Source organism: Anabas testudineus, chromosome 17 (genome assembly GCF_900324465.2).
Source record: "Anabas testudineus chromosome 17, fAnaTes1.2, whole genome shotgun sequence".
In the NCBI taxonomy this organism is placed as follows: Eukaryota; Metazoa; Chordata; class Actinopteri; order Anabantiformes; family Anabantidae; genus Anabas; species Anabas testudineus.
The window spans coordinates 1,039,864-1,063,625 of record NC_046626.1 but is presented as its reverse complement, the minus strand read 5'-3'; the positions used below and the strand labels follow the sequence as shown (position 1 = coordinate 1,063,625).

General features: G+C 38.4%; 1 protein-coding gene across 1 annotated transcript in view; it reads right to left on the bottom strand.

The window, feature by feature from the left end:
* Positions 1–29: 29 nt before the first annotated feature.
* Positions 30–23,762, bottom strand: part of LOC113171706 (xenotropic and polytropic retrovirus receptor 1 homolog) — a 33,378-nt gene continuing 9,645 nt past the window's right edge. Inside the window, exons 2-16 of the mRNA XM_026374294.1 lie at positions 21,121–21,172; positions 11,803–11,904; positions 11,436–11,659; positions 10,053–10,202; positions 8,233–8,316; positions 8,029–8,110; positions 7,416–7,502; positions 7,056–7,153; positions 6,762–6,941; positions 6,164–6,326; positions 5,417–5,611; positions 4,812–4,984; positions 4,550–4,689; positions 4,173–4,394; positions 30–3,602 (exon numbers count right to left, since the gene is read on the bottom strand). Of these exons, the coding sequence (XP_026230079.1) occupies positions 3,548–3,602; positions 4,173–4,394; positions 4,550–4,689; positions 4,812–4,984; positions 5,417–5,611; positions 6,164–6,326; positions 6,762–6,941; positions 7,056–7,153; positions 7,416–7,502; positions 8,029–8,110; positions 8,233–8,316; positions 10,053–10,202; positions 11,436–11,659; positions 11,803–11,904; positions 21,121–21,172 (2,007 nt within the window). The 3' untranslated portion in view covers positions 30–3,547. The remainder of the gene's footprint in view (positions 3,603–4,172; positions 4,395–4,549; positions 4,690–4,811; positions 4,985–5,416; positions 5,612–6,163; positions 6,327–6,761; positions 6,942–7,055; positions 7,154–7,415; positions 7,503–8,028; positions 8,111–8,232; positions 8,317–10,052; positions 10,203–11,435; positions 11,660–11,802; positions 11,905–21,120; positions 21,173–23,762) is intronic.

Genomic DNA, 23,762 nt, shown 5'->3' with positions numbered 1-23,762 from the left:
TCTTCTTTGGCTGTATTTTAGGATTGTTCATACATCATTTAGCTTCTATCAGCAGTGAAATCCATAAACACCACTGTGGCATCAGATTATGGTGCTTTGGATCATGAGCTTTTCTATTCTTTCATCAGAAATTTGTTTAAGAACCGCTTTCCTTTCTATGGGATGCAAACTGTTAGATGGTTTCTCTTTCTGTTTATATCTTAGTGAATCCTCTGAAGTTGTAGCCATGAAGTCTCCTCTTAAACACTGACGAGGAAACATGTTTCTCTACATACTAAAAATATTCTATATATATAACTTGGTGTGCAGTCAAACAGGTGGTTTCCTTCAACGTGCAAATAACTTTCTGCTCATCCACGACTTGTGTGCCTCATGCTTGCTAAAGGTTGGTTATGTATTCTAGTTTTGTGTGCACATTATTTTGGAATGTATCCAACTGTCTGTTTTGCTGACCAAACTACTTTTAATATCTTTCAGATAGTTATTGAAGCTCCATTATTACCTCCTTCACTTGTAAGGTAACCTCTTTACTCCTCATATTGACAGACAACCCCAGCTCAACCAATGTGGTAACTGGTCCATGTGTGAGCTCATCTGTGCATAAATTCAATTTGGGCAAGGTTTAAAGAGTTATGTCTGACTCTGCTGTTATTAAATACAGAACAAATGTAATACAACTATTAGCACAAAAACTGATAAAACAGGAAAGTTAGCATGCAGTGATATACATCAGTGAGCTTTGACTTAGTAGGCAAAAAATAAAATCAGGTTTTGATCTCATCTAATTTAGGAAAAGAGGATCATATCTCAGATTAACATAAATAATCATTGTGGGTTTACCAAGCATAAGCAGAAAAAAATAAAACTTGCAAATAGCCCGAAATTTACAACATTAAGACAAGAAATACAAAAAATGGATCATTACTCAAAAGTAGGAAGGAAAAAAAAAGTTTGGCATTAAAGTGCACATAATCCTCAAAAGAGTCGTATTGATCGCTGACTTCAATCAGGGCTTCCTGAATGATTTCAGAAGTCACTCCTACCAAATTGCACAAGCTAAAAAGGCAGAGGCGTTTGTAAATAGCTGATTAATAGAATCAATAACTAGAAAAAATAAAAGAAATAAAATTGAATTTAACTAAGCAAAACCTCCTCAACTAAATGACATTTAATGATGGTTTATTTAAGACCAAAACATGTTGGAGCTGATGTTGGATCAATGTGTGCAAACCAATTTTGGAATGTGAAAAGATAGCAGAAGTATAATCTAAAGAAGTAGTGAAGAGAAAAAAGTTTTTCTCCAGTGTAATCACAACTACCTGTTTTTACCAATGGTAGATTTACTATGAGAGGACTTCATCATTTGGCAGCCCACTGTTGTATTAATGCCTGCAGTGTTAATACTGTGATAGAGTGTTTCAGAGTTTGCCAATACGCAGATGATTTAATGGTGATTGTGCCCAACATGCTGTTGATTAAGGCTTAAACCAATCACAATTGAATTCACCACTGCTGCTGTTGGAAAAACAAAAAAGTGAAATGACTATTACCAATTGTGAATGATGTGATGTGATGTGATGTCTGTTACCTAAGAAAAAGTCAGAGCAATAAAGTGTTGGGTATGGCGTCCCTATTGCAGTAACAGAATTACTTCTAGGGAATTGAACATAATACTCAATATATTAAGGTATTAGGATATGGAGGATGTTTTGAGTTTAAATTCATTGAGGAACAGGTGAATGTAGAAATAAAGAACTGGCTCCAATGCAGTCCCAATCCAACTGGTATTTCAGGATTGATGTGTTGAATAGAACAATTAAATCCAGGAAATACAAATATACTAAAATAGTTCTTCCTTTCAAACAGCCATTAAATTGTCAAACCCAACTGGAGTGTTCACAACCCTCAGCTATAACAGAATGAATCTCATGATTATAAACACATTAGAGTAAATCCCACATGGATCCATCATGGCCAAACCAGCTGGAAAAGCAACATCATTTGGATTAAAGTTTAACCACACCATCCTATTGATTTTTATAGTTTGAACACTGTGTGACAGACAGGCGAACCCCCCACCCACCTCCATTATATTTCAACAAAGCAATTTCATACACCATTACTGTTTTATAAGTCAATAGTTTCCATTCCAAAAGTCATTTTCTCTCAAGGGGAGGTTAAATACACATTTGTTTGCAGTCAAATTAGTTACTTGAATTTTCTAAAACTGATCAATCATATATAATAAATAAGTTGGCATACATTCTGTAAACTCCTTTTTTACTTTATCAGTGGAGGATATTTTTCCACATAGTGAATAGGAGTAACTGCAAGATTAGATGATAAGATGATCTTTATGGAAACAAAAAAATGCCTTCTCAGCTTCTCATGACTGAACAGTCACTCTAGCTGCTGTTATATGAGTCAGAATATAGGGCCCTGCTTTGGTCCATATCATATTTACATGATCACAAACAACCTATTGTCTATGTGTTTTATATCAGGGTCTCAAAAAGTCAAGTGTTGCATGTGAACGAACAATGAAACAAATTAAAACTGTGTGTGAACACATGGCAGGTATTTCAATTCACTCTTCCTACAAAGTGCATATGTGTGTGTGTGTGTGTTTGTGTGTGCATTACTAAAGCATGTAAGGTGCAGGTAGGCAGCTCAGTGATGATTTCATGGGACAAGCTGAAGAAGTAGAGTCAAGCCCGTGATTGATACTAAATGGTCCACCAAATTCTGTCTGATGTCAACTAGTCTGTAGGCCAGAGAAAACACCAGGGATCAGATAGAAGGTCACAAGGCCTAAATGGTCACCAAAAAGGAAAAGGGGAAAAATTTTCTACCCATTCTATTGTTGGAGAAAATGGGCTTCAGGTCCAAATTACAGGTTTGCTTGAGATCTTTTGAAGTGCAAATAGTACATTATTTATTCAAGGCCTTTCTATGAGTGTTACCTGGATGCTGGGAGTGTAGGAGAAAACTAATAGCTAAAGGCAGGGAGACAACCTTTTGGTCCTCAACAGCAGGCTTGAAGTTGTCGGCCTCTCCCTGTGTGAGAGTTGTGTGGCACCATTAGGAGGCAGGGACACTTCATGTAAGGGTGATCGGCTTGCGTTCCATTTAGCTGCGCTGTTCATGCTAGGCTGAGGTTTTCAGGAGAACCTAAGCAATGGCTAAGGAGTGGGTGTTCAAAGTCCACCTCTGGGTAGCAATGGGTGTCAGGAGCAGAGGTTCTTCACCCACTGGTTAGGGAAGGTAGAGTTTTCATCTAAGCCAACCCTTGGTTATTACTAAAAGGTATGAGAAGGAGTTTGATGGCGTCCTGGTGGGTTGTTTGTTAAAGTCTGTTAAGGTTCCTCCCTTAAAATAGTTCTTTACCCAGAAAGAGGCTTGAGAGTGGATTATGTAGGCATGAGAGTTTAAAATTCCTCCTTGGTTGAGAGTTTAATGCCCAACCCGCTGGGTAATTCCTTGATTAGGAGGTGGAGGTTCCTCCTTTGAATAAATTCTGGACCCAGGCGAGGGGCATGGCCTGATGTCAGGAGTCATCATCAGTGTCGTCTATCAGAACCTTGGTGTCACGGGTCTTGGACCTGGAGAAGAAAAGGGATACAGCTTTTCTGTACAAGTGTTTAAAGTTATACACACACTTTATAAATACATGATGCTGCGAATAACTACAAAGAGTAAATGTTGGACAAGGAAGCCAAGGAAACCTAAAACACAAACGCTGTGTAAGGAAACCAACTTGTATTCAACTTACTTTTGCTTGTGTGTAATGTATTACACAACTGCATTTATTAGAGACTATATTATTTCATCCCACAATTCCCATAGTATTCATACTAACTAAAAGAAGAAATGTTCCAGATTCATCATTCATATAAGCCAATTTAACAATTATAACATTACTATCAAATGAATTAGTTAAATCTGGCAAACAAACCCACACAGTAGTTTAAGGACTGCATTTTTGACATTATTACTTTTCCATTTTGTAATAGATTATATTGCCCAATTACACATCTTAATTTATTCCTCAGTGGGGTGCCTTACTACTGTTTTTGTCCCCCTACCCCAGACACCCAAAATAACACCATATATACAGTATGTGCATAGCATGTGTAAGCAGTCTGTGGAACAAATACAACACAACTACTCACTGTGACGCGAGTCGTGGCCTGCGTAGACTCATGCTGTAGCTCCTCTTCCAGCTCTTCTTGCCTTGCCGGTTCCTCACGCCATCCTCCTGGTCCATCATCTGCTCCAGCAGAGTCTGGTCATCGGCGTTTAGGGGAGCCACGCTGATGTCTCTGACGGCCCTGAACTCACCACAGTTATTCAGATGCTCGTTCTCCAGTCGGAAGAAGTTCCACACAAAACGCCTAAGAGAAAACGGACAGTCAGTGGCCAATTTGCTTGCATGTTCTAAATCATTCAAGTTCAAGCTTTGAGTTCAGCAATCGTCCACACGCACATCAGCTATCACCTTGGTCCTAGGAAACTACTATGACTGAATACAGTAACTGACTATGTATACCTGAAGACCTCCAGTGGGGCCAGCACAGTAGCCAGAATGTCAGAGATGCCAGGAACACTAGAGAATGTGCTGAGGGAGATTGTTAAAGTCCATGAAAAACGCAACAGCACATCCTCCACTATGGCGCTGTAGTAATAGGCCTGAAAGGAGATATATAGGACACAATAAACAGAATTACACATCATACAGTATATAACAGTTCATATATTAATATAGAGTGGGACAACTACTGTATAAGTGCACACCCTGTGTGAAGAAATACCTTATGTGGGTACACTATCTCCTCTCTCAGAAAGGTATTCTCTCCTGCATTGCGGTCAAACAGGCCCCAGTCCATCTTCAGATCCCAGATCAGAGTATAGAATGAGCTAATTACTGAACAACAGAGAAACAGGTAGAAAAACACCTTGGTGTGGTGGTCAGCGTGGTTTTCAGCTGTGGAGGAGAAAGAGAGAGAGAAACAACAGTGTGAGTTTAGACAGCTGGTACAACATCAGATTAAGATGTTTAAAAATGGTGATGTTGATTGAAGATCCTAATAAGCTTATAACCTAGAGACCTGGATTTTTCACTCTAAGGAGAGGAGCAAACCATGTTCAAGACCATTAACTGTCAACTCAATCAAATATTGCCACTGTTACCAGACAGTTACCAGACAGAGGACACTCTCTATTGTGGCCCTGTAAAAATTTGCAAGCAATAAAAAAGAAAGCTCAGCCTGTTTCAGCTTCCTGAGAAAGAAACCCTGAAGCCCCACAGAAAAGCCTCACTAGTAAACCTTTTTTGAGATAATAATAAAATAGTGTTTAGTCTGTTGTAGTAAATAAGCAGAACATTTAATTTTGTAAGATTTTATATTCTGTGTACCTTCATGCGTCTTGTAGAGAGCCTCAAAGGTGACGGCAAAGAAGGTAGTTGAGTACTTCCCAGCATTAACCAGGTGAGGAAAGGCCCGTTTGGTGTCACGGTAACGTCGTAGACACTGAATGAATCTGAACCATGCAGGAAGACACCGGATCACCGCACGGACACCGTAGGAGTAGGAGTTACACACGTCTTTATCTGCAAATAATGACATTTAATAAGTGTGGTCAGGAGAAAGTGTGGGTCACACACTGATCAGGGTATTCACAGCACTGAAATTCAAACTTTCAGTTGAATTAAGCTACAGTAAATTATGTTTTTCTAATATTATTTAGTTGAGGCATATTGTCTAAGAGAAGATTAGATGTGTCAAACTCTCCCGTCATTCACTGAGCCGCCGGGTAGCAGCGCAGAGACATTCCCCTCTGAAGGTTTTGAAAGACTCCCTCTTCTAACCAATCAGAGAAGTCCTTGGCTGTCAATCTATACATGAACACACGCTGCTTTATTGCTCCTCTTGTAACAAAGCTTCAAGTTAGCATTAGTGATATTGAAATGTATTACCATAGCTCATTCACAACTTCTGTTTCGTGCACTGCCTGAGGCAGAAGACACAGAGGGGATGTATGTACTAGTAGGCGAAGAGCTGAGTGAAGCATAATGGGCACAGGGCGATCTGAGTGGTTTTCTCAGTTTTATGCGCTTGGTCCATAGGCATACTGTTGCTTACAGTTGGTTCCTTTTCCTTACCTACACCGAGGAGTCCTTGATGCGTGTTCCAGTTAAGTTCAAAACTATAGAAGCAGATCATGTACTCCAGATCCATCAGAACCATTACCAAAGAGTTCAACTGGTCAGCCAGCCAGAAGTCTGCAAAGCCAACACGGTGAAACGGAGCCGTCACCACTCGAAACTACAGATAAAGACAGAGATGGGTTTTAAATTATTATTTATTTATTTTGTTACCAGTACCTATTCCGATATTGTTTTAAATCAGTTTGACCTACAGAAATGTAGAAAATCAGGTCATCCTTAAATATTAATATTATAAATTAAAGTTTGTGTCAAATTTGAAGAAATTGCTCAAGTTGTTCCTGGTCCATAAACAAAAATGTGACAAAAATCCCAGAAACATAATGGCACTGAGGCAAAATCCTTTTTCATAATTTTTTTTATTTCAGAGTCGCATTATTTCGCAGCAATAATAAGTTCTAACCTCAGTGACTTTTATGGACATCATGCATTGTTTGTGGTTGATCTGCTCAAATGTTGGTCAGACCGTAATTTAATACATCTAAGAATGTATTATACATTCTTAGATGTATATTTTTTCACTGAGTGACTTTACCAGAAGTTTGAGCAGCCAGAAGCGAGACTTATAGTAGCAGGTCTTGAACGGGTTTATGAGGAAGAGGAGGAAGAAGCCGTAGAGAGCCAGAGGATTAGCCTGCACTGGGACCAGAATGCTGTCAGAAAACAGACAAGACAGCAGGCTGACACACCACAGCACCCCCAGCAGACCTGCAATCTGCACAGCACACAAGCAGAGACAGATTCAGTCATGATGTCCAAAATATTATGTGTGTGTGTGTGTGTGTGTGTGTGTGTGTGTGTGTGTGTCTGTACACGTGTACACTCAGACCTCAAACAGGTGCTGGTGGGACAGGTTGTTTCTGGGGTTGAGTTCAAATATGAGCACATGGTTAACGCCTGCCTGCCTCCATCCGTAGGTGTTGATGCCTACAAGATACAGAGGGTCAGACAGATGACCGTGTGATGTGTGAAGGTTTTAAAGACAAGAAACCATTCAAGTACAGAGGGTAAGAAAGTTTGTTTGTACATCTAACTGAAACTGAAACATTAGCAGTGCAGGTGTAGGCATTCTTTCATTACAGGAGAACAGCTACGTTTGTACTCCAGGATTCTGGAGTATCCTAGTGCTGAACTCAATGGGTGGAGATTGGTCTCCCAACTTAGCAAGTGTTTTTGTCACTGTGTGTACCTAACAGGAAGAGGAATTCTATTAGCAGGAAGCCTCCTCTGTAGATCCTGATCATAGGCCAGACATTGTCTTTATGATGCACAGCTCCTAAAGAAAGGGAGAGGTGTAGAGACAGTGACGAAGGAACAAGGCAATTAATTGTAAAAACCTTCCAAAAAGAGCTTTCAGGTAAGATTCAAATGCTGACTTTGTGTTATTATAGTGTATTTTATAGTGTAATGTTTTTCAACACAGTCAGTACAGAATTTTATGAAAAAAAAGAAAGCGCCCTACTTTTTAAATTGTAATGATGACATCTGACCTAAGGACATCTTAAACCAGGTCAATGCAGTTCTAACATCACATATTACTTGAAATATTATTCAAATGTCAAAATCGAACAGTATAGTGTCAGTGATGATTTGACTTTGGTGCAGTGATTTAACTTTTTCCCCCTAAAACTACATAGTGCTTACTGTGACCATTATTAGCCAACATCCTGCAAATGTATTTCTGGCATGGACAAACTGACTCTGCATTTCCAGGAACTACTTGACTATTACTTGACCATTTAAAGGTCCAAGCTTTTAAATCTCACAGCACATTAGATGGTTACAATATATGTGTTTTTTACCTGTAATGACCACAGTAACTATTAACACGAGGAATACTCCACAATAAAGTCCAACTCTAAACGTGGTCCACGCAGGAGCAGGCTGCATGCAGAAAGAGAAAACAATAGTTAACATGGCATGATCAAGATGAACAGGCCTAACTACCCAGCAACAATATAAAATAACAACTTTTGTGAGTGTGTGTGTGTGTGTTTGTGTGAGACCTGTGCAGCTCCCAGGGGAGGTACCCTCAGCCTCTTCATGGCCTTCTGCCTGTCACCACCTTCTAACTCTGTTGTGACCAATGCCTAAAAGACACAAAGATTTTTACACTCATGTCGTCTAACCGTTACCTTTGAATTACCATATTTTCTGGCTATAGGGTGCACTTAAAAGCCTTTAATCTTCTTAAAAAACGACAGTGTGCCTTATAATCTAGAGCGTCTTATATATGAATTGCAACATTACGGCTACTGTAGTCAGAATACATACCGTGCTTCACCATAATATTACCCCAAAATGCCACCTGAACAACTGAACAAGTTCGGGAGTTATGGTGAACACGTTGAATAAAGTTTGACTGACTGACTTATCTGACTGTTTGGTTTATGCGCCTTATAATCCGGAGCGCCCTATAGCATGAAATACTGTATAATATCAGCACTGTATAAATCGTGCAATCTGTTTTAGAAAAACTTAGCTCCCCCCATGTTAATGAAGTAGATGATACTTTGACTTTGTAACCTTTATACAAAAAGTAGATTTTTCATAAAACACAATACACCCCCCACAGTACATTCAATTCAGATGTTTCTTCCTTTCTTTACATGTTGATGATACTTTTGCACATGTACAGTGGCAAGAAAACATATGTGAACTCTTTGGAATTTCATGGTTTTCTGTATTAATTTGTCATAACATTATCTGATCTTGATCTAAGTCTTAGTATTAACAAATATAATGTGCCTAAAATAATAAGACAAAGAAATTCTGATCTTTCATGTCTTTATTGAGAACAACCATAAAAACGTTATAGCAATAGTGGAAAAAGTCTGTGAACCTGAATTGCTTGACCCCCACCCCACTTGGCAGCAATAATCTCAACCAAAAACTTCCTGTAGCTGTGGACCTGCACATTGTTCAGAAGGACCTTTAGCCCATTCTTCCTGCTTCCTTCAGCTCTGTAAAATTCTTTGGAAATCTCGTGTGTGTCTCTCTTAAAGTTGTTCCATAGCATCTCTATTGGGTTGAGTTCTGGGCTCTGACTTGGTCACTCCAAAAGGCAGATTTTGTTTTTCTGAAGACATTCTGTTGTGTGTTTTGTCATTGTCCTGTTACATCAGTCAACTACAGAGTTTCAGCTGACGTACAGACATTATTATAATATCCTGAAGAATTATTGATACACTTGGGAATTCATCTTCCTCTCAATTACTGCAAGCTGACCAGGCCCTGATGCAGCAAAGCAGGCCCAAATCATGTTTCCCCTAGCCTACTTTACGATTTGGATGATGTTTTCATGATGATATACAGTGACCTTTTTATGCCAGATGTAGTGCTGTGTTCTTTCCAAATAGTTCAATATATTTCATTAGTCCACAAAACTTTTTTGCCAATACTGCTGTGGAGTGTCAATGTAACTTCAGGCATGCAGCAATGTTCTTTTTAGTAAGCTGCGGCTTCCTTCATGATGTCCTGACATAGACGCCCTGCTTGTTCAATGTTTTACCTACTCATTAACACAGATGTTAGCCAGTTCTCTTACCATAACCCTTTTCAGCTTTATGTAAATCTTCAATTCTTGATCATAGAATGGCTCACATAAACGTTTTCTTCTTGTGTTAGAGTGGTTTTTGTCAGTCAAAGTAGTTCTAGTCCACACCTCCAATCTAATTTCCTTAAGTGATGCTAACATCTGACTCCAAGTCTCAATAAAGACATAGACGATAAGAATTTTTTTGTGCATTTGTTAATATTCTTGACTTAGATAAATAATTCCAAAAGGCCACTGTATATCTAAACACATATGTGTGTGTGTGTGTACCTCAGTCTCAGAGATGAGCTGTGTGATTTTCTTGCATGTGTAAAATGGAGCCACTTCAACATGGGCCACCCTCCAATCGGCCCCCCGCGATGTCTCCAAGATCTTGTCATGTTTCTTCAGGATCTTTCTGAAACCTGTGAAGTTCAGGTTCTACAGAGATCGACAGACAGGGAAAAAGTATTGGAGCAGTTAGAAGGGGCTGGTTAAAGACACCTGAATGAAAGTGTCTAAACGAAATAAGGAGGAAAACAAGTTCTGCATGTGGTATGGTTTCAGGAAAGGAATCAAATACAGAGCTACGTACAGTATGAAATGGCAAGCAATTTTCTTTGGTTATGAAATGTGATCTGATCTTCATCAAAATCACACATGTAAACTAACACTTACAAATGTTTCTAAGCTGATAAAACACATCCATTAAACATACAGAGCGATGGGTCAGAAAGTAAGTGAAATAATACGCATTTCATAACAATTCTAATGATTACTTAAAGCCGGTTTAATTCAGTTTATAGGCCACTTAGGAAAATATTAGCGAACAGTTGCTTATTTATTTATTTACTCGTGCAGCAGGCGCAGGGCAATATTAGCAGTGGTAGCAGCTTTAGAGTTTCTAAGTTAGGTTTTGACCTGTGTTCCAAAATGTTAACATTTTTAGTCAAAAACCTGTTTGTTACTTCTTTTTTAGTCTCAGTGTGTGGATCACTTAAACGTACTGAGCAGTCATCCTGGTAATGCAATTCAATTACATTTTATTTGTATAGCGCTTTTTACAATTGACATTGTCGCAAAGCAGCTTTACACAAGCAAAGAAACTATGGAAGTTTACATGAACAGTGAATGTGTATGAATCATAATAATCAGACTGTCCCTGATAAACAAGCCGAGGGCGACGGTCGCACGGAAAAACTCCCTGAGAAGAAGAAACCTTCCTCTCAAGAAACCTTGAGAGGAACCAGACTCAACAGGGAACTCATCCTCATATGGGTGATTACATGCTATGTAGGCAGCAGGCAGTCCAGTATAACAGTTAATGTCTTTAAGTTAATGTGGAGTCCAGTTAGTTAATTGCAGGCAGACTTGTTCAATTCCTGGACTATTGAGCGTTGAGTAGAGACGTCGGAGAAACAGCTTCAGACGTCCGCTGAGGCCAGGACCGACTAATATGAAATCACTTTGATACTTTCAATAGTAGTACTACACATTTTATTTTATTTAAAGCCTTTTACAATTATTATACTGTACATATGAAATTTTTAGGACTTGACTCTTCTTCACTAACACTGGCTCATTTGTTGTTTTTCTAAATGCCCTCCATGAGATAAAATGCTTCTCTTGAAGGTCTTTCTTGCATGTTTCGAGGATATTTGTGTGAAAATTCACCTGATAGTTCTGCAGCAGAATGAGGCTGAGATAGAACTCTGAGAAAGCCAGCTGCAGGTCCTTTATGTTTCTGTGTTTGCATCGCTCCTGCTGCGACAGGGCAAACACCGTCTTCCTCCTCCTCAGTCCCCGGCCATTGGCTGCGCTCTCTCTCTGGGCATCCAGGGAGGACTGCAGCTCATTCTGCAGCGTGGCAAATCGCCGCTGAGCCTCAGCCAGCTTTTCTGGAGGGAGAGCAAGAGAGAGAAGAAGACAGTTTCAAAGACAGTAAAGCAACTGGATAACAGCTAGTGCAATATTTAAACTAGTGACTTATATCTGTAGATATACTGTGTGTGTACAGAGTGCCAGTGGCTCTAGTTATTACCAGAGTAGAAGGTGTTGATCTTGGCCAGTTCTTTTTCACATGTCTGGAAGAACTTCTCCTCGAACTTGGCATAGTACCTCTTGACTGTATCCTCATCTGTGACTGGAAGAACAGATGAGCTGTTAGATTAGCGAAACTTCAAGCGCAGTAGCAATTATTAGACTCATAGTACTAATTAAACCCTAATGGACCTGAATGTAGGAAAACAGGTAGGCACAAAGGAAAGATGAGGAGTGAACCAAAAAGGCTGGGTGTCTCCATAGAAAGTCGCTGTATTGTGCTATTTTCACCAGCAGATGGAGCAGTGAGACAGCAACAGGATGTCTACCTTCCAGAGGTCATGAGGTTCTCTGATGTTTTATGCAGACCAACATTTTTCAGCTCCCTTGCTGTGACTTGAAATTGGATATTTTTTGTTTGTAGAACCTATGATACGAGGTGTCTTGTAGAAATTATATGTTTAACCCGAAAATACATTTTTAACAGCAGAGAGTAGAATGACAGCATACAAAGTACTATGAGGGATCAAGTAGTGTATGAGTAGTTGATTTTGTCCACAAGTGACTGGTTGATCCCTCTGTTTGACTCCAGTAATCACTGGACAACATACAACAACACAACATACTTTTTCTATGCCTCACTAAAATAAAAAAAGACCCTCAGTACAATACTTAAATACAATACTAAACAATAACAATAATAATACAATAATAAAAATGATCTTGAATAAAAGACAAGAAAAGTTTTTAATTAAGTTGTTAGCCTTGCTTGATAACGGTCGTTGTGTTTCCACACCACTTCCTGTCAAACATTGTATTCAAGTATGTGTGTGTCTGTCATATCATATCAGATCAGTGAGTGATACAATTTTGCTGTGACTTGCCCAAAACACATGTCAAAATTCCCTCTGTATCCCAACCAGTCATGGCTTGCATCTGACTTCTCAACTCCACCTGACAACACCAACAACATGTGTAAACGTGACTGAATCCGTTTCCTTTGCAATATGAGAATGTTAACACTAATGTGTGATTTTCTGTTGTAACAAGCTAACACATTTGTTGTGAAACTGGTCGTGTGTGTTGGCTGTTGGGCTCTGGCTGCTTTAGAACCACAGATAACCTACAATTTATAATGAGCCTGAACACAGCACACACAGTGTTTTAGTGCTGTTGTTGGCAGGCTGCTTACACTAGGCCTTCTGTACAGACACAGTGTTACTTTCTTAACATTAAGGCCACACTCAGGCATATGCTAAGTCCCCTTATAACAAAAAGAGAGGAAATATGTTATTTCTGGAATATGCTATATAATATCCAGGTGTTATTAATATGTGAGAGAATCCCTGAGTCGGATGTCTGCATATAACCCTGTGCTGTCAATCACTTGCCAAGACAAATAAAACATTGGCGTTTTCACCCTAAATGTATTATCATGTGTCTGAAATCTTGCTTTATACAAGCAAATTTCTGAGAAAATATGATAAATTAGTAAGAATTCATTTTCAATAACTCATTTTAATAATTCAGTTCAAAGTATAACCCAAAACAACCAATAATTACCCGACCGTTGATGTTGAAGTGATTCTGATGTGGTTTTGTCGAGTTACCTCAACATCAATGTTATACAGTACATACTAGAATTCCAAACAGCACAAGACGGTTTGGCTTCTCTTCCTTCACTGAGTAAAACGTTATTTCCTAGTTTTACCAGAAAAGACGCCTATAATTTTCATTATTTTTGATCTGAGCTATTTAAGAACTCACATTCTCGTAAACTTTAATTGAATAGTGACATAGTCAAGCTGTGTGTCCAACCACTAACTTGTACCGCTGTCACGTCACCAGCTAAACAACAACAACTGAACAGGTGGTTTTGAGTCAGACTCTGCACACTCAGTGATTCACTGTGTTTCAGACTGGCTGCTTTTAGTCAAGACGCCAATTTAACTAAATTGGTGTCCCAACCACTCCCTCCACCTCTCACTCTCCCTCCACCTCTCTCACCAGCACACAAACACACAAGCAGTCACCACAGTCAGACTACAGTAATCTCCTTATCCCCTTTTGGCCTTATTCTGCTCTTTTCTCTCAGTCTCAGCTCTCAGTCTCAGCTTAAGTCATCATGATTATTATCATGATGACATGTCTGTCTCTCAGTAACAGGCTATACTTTCCATTTGACAATTGATGTTTTTTAGCTTTATTTGTCAGCAACACCCTGTTTTACTCCCATGGTTACTTCTATTCACACTTGGAAGCCTCCCAATGAAGGAAAAAAAAATGTATCTCTGATTATTTTTACTTTTTATATATATATATATATATATATATATATATATATATATATATATATATATATATATATATATATATAGATATATATAGATATATATATATATATATATAGATATATATAGATATAGATATAGATATATATATATATATATATAGATATATATATATATATATATATATATATATAGATATATAGATATACATATACATACATATATATATATATATATATACATACATACACACACACACACACACACACACACATATACACACATATATATATAAATCTGATGAGAAGTAAAAATAATCAGAGATACTGTACAAACATTGTAATAGTTAGTACAATGTCAATGTCCTGAAAAAAAGAAGAAAAGAAATCAGTGGTGTACTGAACAACATTCAGAAGTGGTCGGCCAAGGAAAATAACAACAGCTGATGACAGAGGCATTGTGAGAGTTGTGAAGAAAAACAAACAACAACCAAAATCCAGAGAAGGAATGAAGGTATCACAAAACACTAGAATTCATGAGCAGAAATGGCACACGAGAAACTAATAGATGCAAGCAGAATGAATAAAAAGTTCACCGCAACCTTTTGTCTATCAATGTACAGAGAAATGCATCAGTACAGAAAGTTTTAGGCTGGCCAAGTCAGTCACCATTACCACTGTCTAACATGTATTTCTCCTACAGAAGAAGTCACTGAAGGCAAAAACAACCCAAAACAAACAATACATGAAGGAAGCTGCATTATATGCCTAGAAAAGCATATGGAAAAAAAGTAACCAACAATTTGGTGAAGTCAATGACTCAAAGGTTTGACACAGTTACTGCAAATATAGGACTGTCAACAAATTTTATGTTCCATTTACTTTAAAACTTTCTGTTCCAATACTTTTGCTCACTTATAATTCAGGGGCTCTCGCACAAAAGGTGTTATGTTCTATGTTGTTTAATGTATCTAGACATAAATACCAGGAAATAAAAGATGAAATTAATTTGTCACATAATTATCTTTTGATTTAAACCCACGTCCAGTGTACGGGAAACATATTTGCCTTGCTATTCCAATATATTTGGAGGGGACTGTGCATGAAATCGCTCATGTGATGCTCACAAGTTTTACAAAAAAAACCTTCTTTAAAGAGTCCCCGTAGCTGTGGGCAACAGATAGCTGCTAGCCTTGCAGTAGTAAGTACTCCTTCTGCAGAAAGCTGTTCCAGTGGATACTGTTCACAGTGGCATCAGTAGATAATTGTTTCTGGAAAAACAAGGTAGCTGTTTGGGAGTTTTTAAATTTCTTTTGTCTACCCAAGTCTCTAGGGAAATGTTCGTTTGTAGTTCTGACTCAATTCAGTTTCCATTAATGTTGTTTTGCAGACGTGTTCACAGAACACAGCTGCAGACGGAAGAAGCATGGGAATCTTCCACAACAGGTCAACACAAAGCTAGAGTTTACGCATTACCTTTTGAACTTTGTCTTTTCACTGCCACAGATGCATTTCACAAACAAATGTCCTTTGCTGACACAAAAGACAAAAAAAATGTGCTTAAAAATCTACTATCTACTACTATCACTATCCTGTGACTATATATTGTAAATTACAGCCAACAATTCCACTAACCACCCACTATCTATACTCTGTAAATACACTGCCCGAGTGATGCACCCATCATGCCTACTGCCTATTGGTGTAGTGCTATGTTCTGGGGTTGCTGTAGTTGGTCAGGTCTAGGTTCAGCAATGTTTTGAGGTCAGCTGACTACCTGAATATACTGAATGACCAGGTTATTCCACCAATGGAGTTTTTCTCCCTGATGACACGAGCATATTTCAAGATGACAATGCCAGGATTTAGCTGGCTCAAATTGTGAAAGAGTGATTCAAGGAGCATAACACATCATTTTCACACATGGATTGGCCACTATAGAGTCCAGACCTAACCCCATTGAGAATCTTTGGGATGTGCTGGAGAAGAGGTCCCACTCTCCCATTATCAATACAAGGTCTTGGCAAAAGATCAATGCAACTCTGGATGGGAATAAATGTTGTGACATTGCAGAAGCTTATCGAAACGATGACTGCGTGCCATAATCAAAGCAAAAGGTGGTCCAACGAACAGGTATGTGACTTGGTGGTGGTTTTTTGGATGGGTAGTGTATGTCTACAGAGACACATGGAATAGTTTGATGTCTGACAGTTAAGTAGCCTGACACTGTATACTGTCCATGTTACGTGTTAAGTGTTCTGCTCACATTCAAATACTAATCAGTTGTAAAGTAAATGCATATTTCATCAAATGATCGTCAGCTTAATTGAAAACAGTCCTCTTGCAGTTTCTTGAAGTTTTCCACTAAATTGCAGAAATTTTTAACTGAGTTTTGCAAGCAATCACCATATCAGCTACTGTGTTCACAAAAAGATTTGTCAGTCGCATCAATCAGTTTCTAGCTAAAGTCAGTCACATGGAGGAGAGATAAAGACAGTAATGAAAACAAAGTAGAGAAATATATCATTTGGGAGGCCATAGTACAAGCTGAAAGGATAAGACAAGTGATAGGTGGTAAGTGGGATTGATGGAGCATATCACTCGTTCCAATTCCTGACATTTCTGTCTTATTAATGTGCCTGTTGTGGCGCAATGCCGAGTGGTAGCATATTGCGCCACATCTGAACAACTTCCTACGAAATAACCCACCAGACAGATCTTACGAAAATACTTACATAATTATATGTTTCTTAACACAAAAAGGGAGCAATGGCACAGAAGCGAAAAAAACAAGGAAACAAAGTGGACCTAGCTACACAGGCGAACAACATAGCTAGCAATAGCCACACTGGAAAAGCAATAGGTGCTACCATGTCTGTTAGCTATTAGCAACTATGAAAGCCACCATCGATGACCTGAGACTTAAAGTTGGCAATTTGGAAAACCGCCGCTACCGATCAAGCCTTCGTCTGGTGGGGTTACCAGAGGGAAAAGTGGGAGCGAATTTATGTCTATTTTTTGAAAAGTGGATCCCAGGGGTGCTGGGTGTAAATATTTTACAAGACCGCTTGTGCTTGAGCGTGCCCATAGACTTGGTAAAAACACCCAAGCAAGTGAATCCCATGCTCAGCCTGTGGTGCGACCATGGATGGTGATAATGAAACTCCTAAACTATGCAGATAAAGTTAGTATCATGAGAGCAGCCAGGCTAAAGGGACCTGTACGGGTGGATAATCAGCAGGTGTTCTTCTGGAAAACCTTCGACCCAATTAATAACTTGTTGCTCTGCTCATCCCTACACAAGATTGTACACCCAGCGTAACTTATATACTTAACTTATAACCTACAAGGGAAATCATGACTCTTTCAAGTCAGCAGAGGCAGCTGGAGAGTTTGTGAAGGGCCTGAAAGAGTGACAACACTTGGAGGGACGGTAAAAAAAAGAAAAATCAGGCTGTCACTAATTTAAACAGTAATTTTCATGTCAAACTGAACTACTTAAATAAATGAGATGTTGTGCAAAGTTATTACTCATAGACCTTTTACTCTGGGGCTTTAAAGGAAATGGTAAATTTACCGTTTGTTTGTTTGGTTTTTTTGTTTGTTTGTTATTTCCAGGTTAGTTATGTAGCCTGCTGGTTCGGTTGTTATTATTAATACTATATTTGTAACTTTCAGATGTATAAGTTATTCAGGTTTTATGGTTCTTTTTGTTTTATACTGTGATTCTAGTTATGTTCTCTGTTTTTGCTTGAACATGCTCTTATATCCAGTTGTAATGGCCCATTACAAAACTAGGCTAGTGGAGATTCATATTGGCATCTGACATACACATTACATCTTGGAATGTCAGAGGACTGAATAGAATCTCAGGCTGGTCATGAATAGGCTCAGGCAGTTGAAGGCAAAAATTGTTTTTCAGAGGAAGTCATAAGAGCAGGGAGAAGATGGCCAGGTCAGTTTTTTCTTTCCTTTCTTTTGTTTAACAGAGTATTTGTCTTTGTCTTTTTGGTTATGAATTTTGTTTATGATATATATTGGAGGGAAGGTCTGGAAGATGTGTGTGTAATTATATATTAGCACAAGTTCTTCTTTAAAGAATAATAATATTTTAATAATATTTAATAAAATGTGTTCATGCTGGTTGCCTACAACTGTTTAACTATACTTAGTATACTTACTTTATACAAAGCAAATCTTAAAATTCCAGTGTCCAAAAGCTGCATTAGTTTAACAACTGATACTCAGATCTGACTCTTCTCTGTAAATGTTATAACAACAAACAGCCATTAAAGAGGAAGCTCCTGTCTTGAGGAGAGCAGTTGTTAACTGGACACCCACCAACTACAGTTACATCATCAATAACTTTACTGATGTTGCTGTTAATTTTACATTTGAGTCAATAAGGGGTCACAGAAAATAATCTAAAACAAAGGGTAAAAAATAGCAAAATGACAGGTGGATTAATTCATTACTCAGAAAATGAGAATGGAACATCCTGTGAATCACAAGGAACCATATATAGTAATGTGTCTGGGGCACAGGCCAGGCTGCCAGTTAGTCATTCGTTGAGCCATATCTACTATATCCATACTTAATCACCAGAACATAGGCTACATTAATCTTGTTGGGCTACATGTGTTTCTTGTCTGTCTTGTGAAGCACTTTGTAACATATGTTTAGAAAAGTGCTCTATAAATAAATTTATTGTTATTATTACATGCTTAAAATGTACAGACTGTAAAAATGCTGTCTTTCAGTGTTTTATAAGCTTTAAATACATAAAGCTGTTCCTCTAGATGAACCTTTATATTTTATTCTATCATCAATGCGTAAAACAGCACATCCCCTTCAAACCCTGCCCATCAGTGTGCATTTGTCAACCCTAGTTTCTGCTGTGTCTCCCACTGCTGGAACTAGTTGGACTGCGTGTGTTATGTTCACTCACGCATTGAAAGTGTTTTGATTACAAATACACAGTACAGAGAGGAGCCTACAGGAACACTTTGAATAAGGGAAAATTACAAACTCCAATAAACAACAATAGTGTTGTTTGAAGATATCTTTCTGATTTTATATGTTTGATCATGAAAACATAATAAAATGAAGTTAAATTTCCCACAGTGTTCGTTACGGTGATCATTTTGACAGGAATTTTCCATTTAGTTTTAGACTTAGTAATTTTCTGAAAACTGTGGTTCAGTCACATATTAATCAGGTTTTTTTTAGCTTTAGGCAAGATTTAGACAGAGGAACTCAGCCTTAATTTGAGTCATGTTTTAGTCAGTGTTTAAGTCATAGATTACGGACTATTTTCCAGACTGTAATTATTTGTACCAGTAAAAAATTACAAGGAATGCAAGAAGTTGGTAAAAAATAAAGATGGGAACGAATATGAAGTAAAAATAAAAACAACTACCATTTATTTCCTAACTAGAGCAATTTTGGGTATGGGTTATGCAGCTTAAGTCTTGAGTTAAGTGTTAAGCTGCAGTTGCATGTTTGCAAAACTGGACAGTTGAGGACATTTAAATGGATACATGCAAGTGATTGGTTAAAAAAGAATACCTTATCCTATCAGGAACATTTTCAAATTCTACACAAAGAGGTTTAATTTTGATGAAAGATGTACTGTAATATTGATATTAAAACAGTGGGGTGGTGCTACAAGAGTCACTTAAATGAATGTGTTACATAAAGAGCTGAAGACGGTCCTGACTTGATTTTGACTCAGCTCAAACCTCCAATGTCATTGAGGTAACTAACATCTCTAACTTTGATGGCACTAAAAACATTCAAAGTTCAATGGGAATGCACAATAGTATCCCACCAATACATTCATGTTTAATCATATGAATCAATAAGGATAATAAAGCACTTATAATATGTTGGAAACTATATAATCTACACCTATAAGGTACAGCTGTACATGTGGCACAAACAATCAGACATATTTTTTGTACGCTACTGGACTATCTGTGACCATCTGTGCTATCATGGAAAAGTTTGAGTGGTTTTGAGTGCATGGACTACACAGTCACAAGACAGTACCTACTGGTCAGTTCAACTGGAAAACACAGACTAAAAATGGGTCCTTTAAGTGGTGAAACTGTGTTTGTCAAAATAACATGAAAGGGAAGATACAAGGGAAACAAACATTGTCACATTGTTTTGTATCACTTTGACGAATACAGCATAGCAGCACAAAGAGGTCTGTCATTACATGATGAAAAATAAGGCCTCTGATAACTGTGTTTAAAACATTTTAAGACTCTCCAAGTCCTTAAATTTTGGTCTTACTGTGGCTTTTGTTGGTGTATTTTTAAAAAGACACATAATTAAGCAATAATCCAGGATGAAGTAACTCCATATAAAAATAATTAGGGAGATGAAGGTAATCTTGACAGAAAGGAGGAGTGGTGGTTTGGGCTGCCAAGTCCATTACTGCCTACAACAGAAGTGCTTATAACAGCACAGCTTTTGAATAACGAAATAAAGAACGTAGAAGTATCCCCAAATATTGTTTATGTTAATGCTTTCAGGGTTAATTAATCTACTCCTTTTATTCTACAAAGACTACCAGTAAAACAAACAGTATCACTGCATTTTATACTCATCTACACACATTTCTTCAAGCAGAGTCAGCTAAATAATTATCAGACCACTGACATTATTCATTAATTTGCGAATATATGCAATCCAAACATCACAGTTTATTAATACAATGCTATGGCAACTAAGTCTGCCACTCGTTTTTAACAATAGTACAACTAAAGTTCTACAAATCTAAGTAAAGGTAATCAGCCTAATTTAGCAGTTATTAAATAAGATGACAGCCAAAGTAGCTGCCAGCTGCCAGTACATTAAGATCTAAGCACTTATAATCATACTGCGATGTTTGGCTCATTAGGTCATTAAAAACTGTTTAAAACTAGCCTCAACAGGCCATCAGCCACCTAATCAGCAACCAAACCTTTTTTTTTTTTGTGTGTGTGTGTGTGTGTGTGTGTGTGTGTGTGTGTGTGATACCTTCAATAGATGGTGCCTGGTCCTGAGCAGCATACAGCATCTCTTTGAAAGCCTGCAAGTGAGAGACATTATTTGGCAATCACATGAATGATTTTCTTAAACATTTCTATAAGGTAGAAAATTTAAATTCTATTTTATGTTTTACTACTAATATTAAGGTATACTGATATGCATCATGATATAGAGGTTACAATTTCATTAAATGTGATAAACAAAAGTGTAAACAAAACAATATATTGCATTTTTTAAATATCATTTTAGTAAACTGTCATACTGTCAACACTGTAATAATGCTATATTGCTAGTGCAGTCACTCCGTTCCTTCATGATTGGTGTTGGTAATTCTGCAGTGTACTCTACGGATTCTCTCTGCTGTGGAGAGGCCGAGTAGACGACAGTCATTCAGTCTCAGTAAGGGCTAGTGAGACAGAGAGGACAGTCGCCTTCTTTCATTCAGTCTCACTCGAAAGGTCAGATAGTAGAGTGGTCAGTCAGTCAGTGTATCAGAATGCCAGTGGAGCACAGGACCACAGGACCACAATGGTCTCACTGTGTGCCAGCCCCCCTGCCAGCCAGTCAAGGAGCAGCAGAGCGGGGCACGCTTACTTCTGTAGCTAACAGAAGAACAAGTCAAAGTCATGTTATAGACTAGAGTCTTCCTAAACTCCATAGCACACTGTGGGTGAGTCCCATCCCGTAGTGGCTTTCCCTCTAGAAGCTTACATACTTACATATTTAGAGTTGCAATGTTTCAATTAGCTGTATTACTACAAATTCATACATCACCAAAAACTATGTTTAATATACTAAGTTAATATTATTCTGTGACAAACAGGACAAGACAGAGAGAAACCTGCAGCTACATACTGTAATGAGAACGTATTTTGGGCTTGTATGCTGTGTTTTTATAGACTGTAGGTGGGCAAGATAGAGTTCTCAAATATACTGTAAGGATGTAATCTACTGCTGTGATCCCCATTTATTTCAGCCCAACAGCTCTGCTGCTCTCACAGTATATTCCTTCTTCATCAAGAAAAACAGCTTCTTTTCACACAACTGCAAACAGATCCATGAGTAACAGAGTAGAAACATAATCACGTGTGTGGCCTCCTGTTTCTCACTAATACCATTTTCCCACGAGGGGCCCATGATCAAGCCACATTTCCCATTATACTGTGTGGGAAACTTGTCAGCTAGTCAGGCATTACATCAATTACATTAATATTGTATTATTACAGCACCATTTTGTCTCCTGGTGCTCTTCATTCATTTTTAGGCAGTTACGCTACCTTAACTTGTGGGTGTTGTGCAGTGATCATGTATACCTATAGTAAGCTAGCACACTGCATGCACTTTCAGTGCACATATGCAGTAGTCTACTAAGCTACATGATGCAGTAAATGTGTCTTCTATAGATTTCTCTTTAGAGGGAGTCCCAGCGTTAATGCCTGTTTTTCAGCTCTACAAATAATGAACAGCTACTTTGTGTTTTATTGGCCCTTATGTCTAAACAACACAGGGCCAGATAGAACGTGGTCTCTTTGAATATGATACTAATTTACGGTGACACAGTGCTTTGAAGTCCTGCTCTACTCAGCTACACTAGAACGAACGAACGAACGAACGAACGAACACACACACACACACACACACACACACACACACACACACACACACACACACACACACACACACACACACACACACACACACACACACACACACACACACACACTTAGGTGGTAACTGCAAAACAGCATGTTTCACACTTCTCCTGAGGCCTATAAGATGTGTGTGTGGACACCAGGCTGGCTCAGTATGTGCTATTTAATGTGTGAGTTTCCAAAACAAAACACACGCAGCTCAACAGTAAGGAGGGCAGCTCTACTTATCCTCACAGATTACCCTACTTCTGTCCTCTTCCCCTTCACTTTGACCTCTCTCTCTCTCCTTGTCGATCTTAGTTGAGGGCCTGTTCTCTCCTCTCACACACATCTCTACCTTCATACAGACACACAACCTGTAGCTGTCACCTCAGGCAGACTGTTGCTCCACTATGGCTTGCCACAAATCCCCTGAACTGACCGTGTGTGTCGCGTCACATTCCTCTCTTAGCTTATCGTTTTGTAATGTATCTCTCGATTCCTCACTTTAAAATATTCTTTTGCCTGCCATTTTATACATAATTTATCTAATTTACTCATAATCCCCCCCCCCCCCCCAACCCCAAACCCACAAGTAGACACCTTCTTTATATTTTAACACCAAACTGACAAAAAGATTATATGAGTCATAACTGGATTCAGCTTATAATTGTGCAATGTAGAAACCAAAGACGCCTAGGTTTTCCTATTTGTTTGTATTTCTGGCAGCTCACACAGCTGATACACATAGTGTCACATGAATGTGATACAAAGAAGAAGGCATGGAGGAAGCTACGTTACTAAATGTCACATGTAGAAGGGTGTTACAGCAGAAGAGTGCCCCCTAAATCGGAGGTTTTTGGAGATTTGTGCACAACAGTGATGTCACACTTTGTGACGCACAAATGACGAAAACTACATGCTAAACTAGAAGCGTCACTTGGTATTCAGATCTGACTGAGCAGTTCTTTTACCTGCATGGGGGATTTAACGGGTTAT